This window comes from Mobula hypostoma, chromosome 28 (assembly GCF_963921235.1).
Source record: "Mobula hypostoma chromosome 28, sMobHyp1.1, whole genome shotgun sequence".
NCBI classification, from domain to species: domain Eukaryota; kingdom Metazoa; phylum Chordata; class Chondrichthyes; order Myliobatiformes; family Myliobatidae; genus Mobula; species Mobula hypostoma.
The window spans coordinates 23,331,337-23,335,956 of record NC_086124.1 but is presented as its reverse complement, the minus strand read 5'-3'; the positions used below and the strand labels follow the sequence as shown (position 1 = coordinate 23,335,956).

The window sequence follows — 4,620 nt, the reverse complement described above, 5'->3', positions numbered from 1 at the left end:
ATTGTGGCTGAGAGAAGGGGAGGGAGGTAGATCACCGGACCTTAGAGCAATCGATGTTCATACCTTCAGGCTAGAAGCTATCCAAACAAAATATCAGTTGTTCCTGTACCAACATGAGAGCGGTCTCATCGTGGAAGCAAGGAAGATATCGGTAGAGATGTTGGAACAGGAATGGAGAATGGAATTAAAATGGTTGGCCAGAGGGAGCCCTGCTTATTGCAAACACAACTAAAGACACCCAGCCAACATCGCGTCTCACCGATGCACAGTAGGCCGCAGCAGGATACAGTAGATGGCTCCAAAGGACACCCCCGTGCTGTGTCGCCTAACCCAGAAGAATTTTGCGGAGAACTAGTGGTGTAAGAGTGGGTGAATGGGCAGGGTGTAACTTTTCTTTCACTAGCAAGGATGTGTCAGAAGGGAGACAAGTTGGGTGGGACGAATGCACTTGAAAGTGCCGAAGAGAGCGATTCCTGAGGCAAGCCGAGAGTGGGAGTAGTGGGAAGTCAAATATCATCTAATTCTCCTGCAACCGATAAAACAGACTATTAGACTAATCTTTATATTAAAACATAGTTTCCGATACAAAAAGGCGGGGTCGTGTATCATTATGTCTGGAGTTTTGAGCAAAATTTATTTGTGACTAAACGGAACGACTTGCTGATTTTTTTGCAGGAATCTGTTCCTTCCGTAACGGAGCTGTTGAGTGTGAAGCGTTCAGCGGAAATTTCACGAGAAGCTTCAGTTCCTCCCGGAATTTGTTTTGAGTCACTGCGTAGATAAACGTGTTTGTGCAGCAGCTCAGCATCTGAAACATGTTGGCACTTTCCATCAGGATAAATCTAGGGTCGCTGTAGCCATTAATTGCATGACCAATTTGAAATCGCACGAGCAAGAAGTGGACAACATACGGCATCCACAGAAGGATGAAACAACTGGAGATTGCAAAGAGCAGGACGATCGACTTCCTGCGGCTCTCCATCTCCGGGTCCCTCTGTCTGTCTCCTATGGCGCAACTGCAGAGTCTCCTACGGGCCCGACTGGCTGCCAGAATGTGCCTGACCGTGAGCGCGTTGAGCGTCAGAATAAGCAGGAACGGGAGGCAAGGGGCCAGAGCGCGATCCGTCCAATCAAATATTTTCCATAGCAGAAAAGAAGAAAGGATACCCGCCCGTTTGCAATACCAGGGCACGTTATCAATGACGTAGATAGATTCGTGCAAAAAGTACCAGGGAATGTTGATCACGCAGCCCAAAGTACAGACGGTAGAGACAACAACGCCAGCGGTTCTGTGGGTGCAATACTTTGCTTTGAGTTTCTGCCAGCAGATAGCTACATATCGGTCAAACGTGAACGTGACCGTTAACCAAACCGAACTGTCCCTAGCGGCGTAAATTAAGGCAATGCTGAAACTGCACACGGGAGTGATGAAGAGGAAATTACCGGGAAAATAAATAGCGGGAATCCGGTTTAATATCACGGCGGTGAGAATTACCAGAAGATCCGTCGCCGCCATAGACACGAGGTACCGGCTGATACATCTTGAAAGACCACATTTTCCTCGGGACAGGATCACAATGGCCACTATATTAACTGTGGGGAAAAACAATTGGAGTTTGCTGACAGATCACACTTGCATCAGAAGTAATTCTGAAGTTTGTATAGTTTTGCCTGTCATCAAAAATGTTTGATTAACTTCTATAGATGCTCTACAATGGAGACAGTCCCGTCCTGGTATGAGGCCAAGTTGTTACGTACACTTGCACACCTGGACACCTGCTCATTGATGCGAAAATCTGATCCGCTACTAATTTGGCAGCAACTCAATGCACAAATGCATGCAGACATGTTCAGGACGAAGATTTCCCAACCTAGGGTCTTCGGACCCCTCGGATAGTGTTAGGGAAAATGGCGTAAAACAGGATGGACACCCCTGGTCAAGACGTTCAATTGTTGTTCAGACCAAAAGTGATCTCAATGACCTTGACCGTAAAATTATTGTTGGTGACAGATGGGTTGGTTTCTGTATCTCAGAAGCTACTGATCTTCAGGGATTTTCCCACAAATACGTCTCTAAAACTACAAACAAATAAAACATCCAGTGAGCGTCAGTTTTGCGGACAAAACATCATGTCAATGAGAGAGGACAGGGGAGAATTGCCAGACCGATCAAGCTGACAGGAAGGCGATTGCAACTGAAATAACTATGCGTTATACCCGTGCACTCAGAGAAGTGTCAATTTTCGTGTCTACGTAATGCAGAGAATATTTGCTCTTCAGTTAATCCACTGTACGAACTATCGGCCATGGTCCAAAATAAGGCGATATCATTGCATGAAATGTTTTTAAAAATTGGATCAAACATTAATTCGGTGAGGTAAAGATAGTGGTAAATACTCAGTCACCCTTGTTGCAGATGCGGCAGCGTAATCGCAACATTTTAAAATGTATTTTCATTGCTTTATTATCTGCCAGATATTTGCTGCACGTTTAGTGTGTCAAGAGCGTTGTCCAGTTAACTGCCTGAACTCATGCAGTTCGAACACACTTATCATTCCCTACGCCCTACACATTGTCATACCGTTCTTATCGATCTTGCCATGCCGAACACAGCGGTATGAATTTATATTATTCAATGTATAAGTCAGACTTATGCATTCTAGTATGTGTTGTGCCTCTGAGGTTTGCACTGGACTGTAAGTTATAACTTTTAATGTCACTTACTTCGTGGGTTAATTTTGATTTGATATGAAACATATGGTGGAAAGACATCTCCATCTCTACGTGCCGTCGAAACAGAAATATCTGAAAGTCTTAAGATTCTGTAAATATTGGTAAGGATTTAGTAGATACAGTACTCTGCAAGAGGCTTAGACACCCTAGAGAATGTGCTGAAGACTTTTGCACAGTACTGAGTATAAAATCACAAACGAGAAAATCTGCGATGCTGAAAAACCAATGAACACACATAAAAAGTGTTGTTGGAATTCTGCGCGCCTAGCAGCATCTATGGGGGAAAAAATTACAGTCGCCGTTTCGGGCCGAGTCCTTTCGGTAGTTCTGGAGGGAAAGAAGGAAGAGAGGGCATAGATGTCTGTAGAGCCAAACCATTGGGCATATTTAAGGCAGAGGTTGATCGGTTCTTCATCAAACAGTGTGTCAAGGATAACGTGTAGAAGACTGGAGAATGGGGTTAGGATAACAAATCAGCCATGATGGAATGACGGAGCAAACGATGAGCCGAATGGCTTATTTCTGCTCCGCAGCCGTATGTTCTTATGACATTCATACATGCGGCAAAATACCCATGCATACTTCCTCAGCTAATGAATTCATGCGGGTTTCAGAGAGCTAGATACAGAGGGAAGATAACATGGAGTGCTCAACGCAGGTTAATAAAGCAGCTGGTGTCGTCAACAAGAGTACCATGACCCGCAGAAACAGCAGGAGAGTACACAACAAGTGAATTGCGACGTTAACATGAATTTGGGCAGGTTCTAGTATGGTAAAGGTTCAGAGACGTGTGGGACACTCGGAAGTAAACGGAGCAACCTCAGGTAAGCCACCCAGTCAAAGTTAAAAGAGCCCATCTACAACACCGAGATTCATTTTCGTGCGGGCGTCCACCGTAAATGCAAAAATAAAAACACAACAGAATCAAGGAAAACTGCACATGAACAAAGACTGAAAAACAATAAAGGGGTAAAAGGCAACAGATTGTGCAAATACAAACTTGATAAGTAAGTAGGTAAATAAATAGACAATTTACTGCCGAAGAGTCTCGGACAGAAACGTCCACTGTACTTTTTTTTTCCATGGATGCTCCCCGGCCTGCTGAGTTCCTCAAGCATTTTGTGTGTATTGACTGTGTACTTAATGTTTGTAATCCATTCGTTTTATACATATTTTGTGCAAAACTCAGTCTCCACTTTATTAGGTTCATCCGTAGACTTGCTCTTTGATGCAAATATCTGCTCAGCGAATCATGTGGCCGCTATTTAACTCATTAATATCATCAGAGCATAAGACATAAGACCACAGATGTTAAAATCGTAAGAACTGCTTTACCTGGAACCGCGATCACTGCAAGAGCCGTGTAGTAAATTGCGTACACCAGGCCTCTGGGAGGAGTGTGCATTTTGCGTGAGGGTATGCGAGACCCGTTCCTCACACCAATCGAGCTGTTGTCGATTTCCGAAGGAGTCCTTCACACACCTGACGTTCAACCGCGAAATTCATTTAAATAAGTTCATGTTGTTTACAATTCAATAACTAGAATGTTATTAACTTAAGATACAGTCAGTGAACAAACACAATGACTGACGTCTCAATTAGCAGTGCGAGCAGCTAAAGAGCAAACAGATTTGGTAACGTCCCAATCAGAGTACTCTCGTCAAATAGGAAGCAGCTGCTATGGTCGCTTTCTGGTGATTTTGGTGAGGGTGGGGGTTGTAGGGAAGGTATTGTAGAAACATTTGAACTTCAATATTCAATATTCAACATTTACAATTCTCTTTATCGACCTTGTCATGCCGAACAACGATATGAAGATAGATGGCTTGATTATTTAAATCATACTTATATATTATATGTATAGAATGTATATTATGTATTTTTTGT

The 4,620-nt window shown here is 43.5% G+C and overlaps 1 protein-coding gene across 1 annotated transcript; it reads right to left on the bottom strand.

The window, feature by feature from the left end:
• Nucleotides 1-643: 643 nt before the first annotated feature.
• Nucleotides 644-4,138, bottom strand: LOC134338759 (probable G-protein coupled receptor 139). The gene is made up of 2 exons (XM_063034804.1): nt 4,069-4,138; nt 644-1,593 (listed from the first exon to the last, which is right to left on the bottom strand). The coding sequence occupies exons 1-2, from the start codon at nt 4,136-4,138 to the stop codon at nt 644-646; spliced, it is 1,020 nt and encodes a 339-aa protein (XP_062890874.1).
• Nucleotides 4,139-4,620: the final 482 nt, after the last annotated feature.

What these genes read in the sequence shown, in the direction of transcription:
- LOC134338759 (XM_063034804.1), bottom strand. Translation starts at nt 4,138, where the DNA reads ATGCACACTCCTCCCAGAGGCCTGGTGTACGCAATTTACTACACGGCT. An exon ending in TGCAGTGATCGCGGTTCCAG is followed by an intron (nt 1,594 to 4,068) that starts GTAAAGCAGTTC and finishes TTTTCCCCACAG; the next exon opens with TTAATATAGTGGCCATTGTG.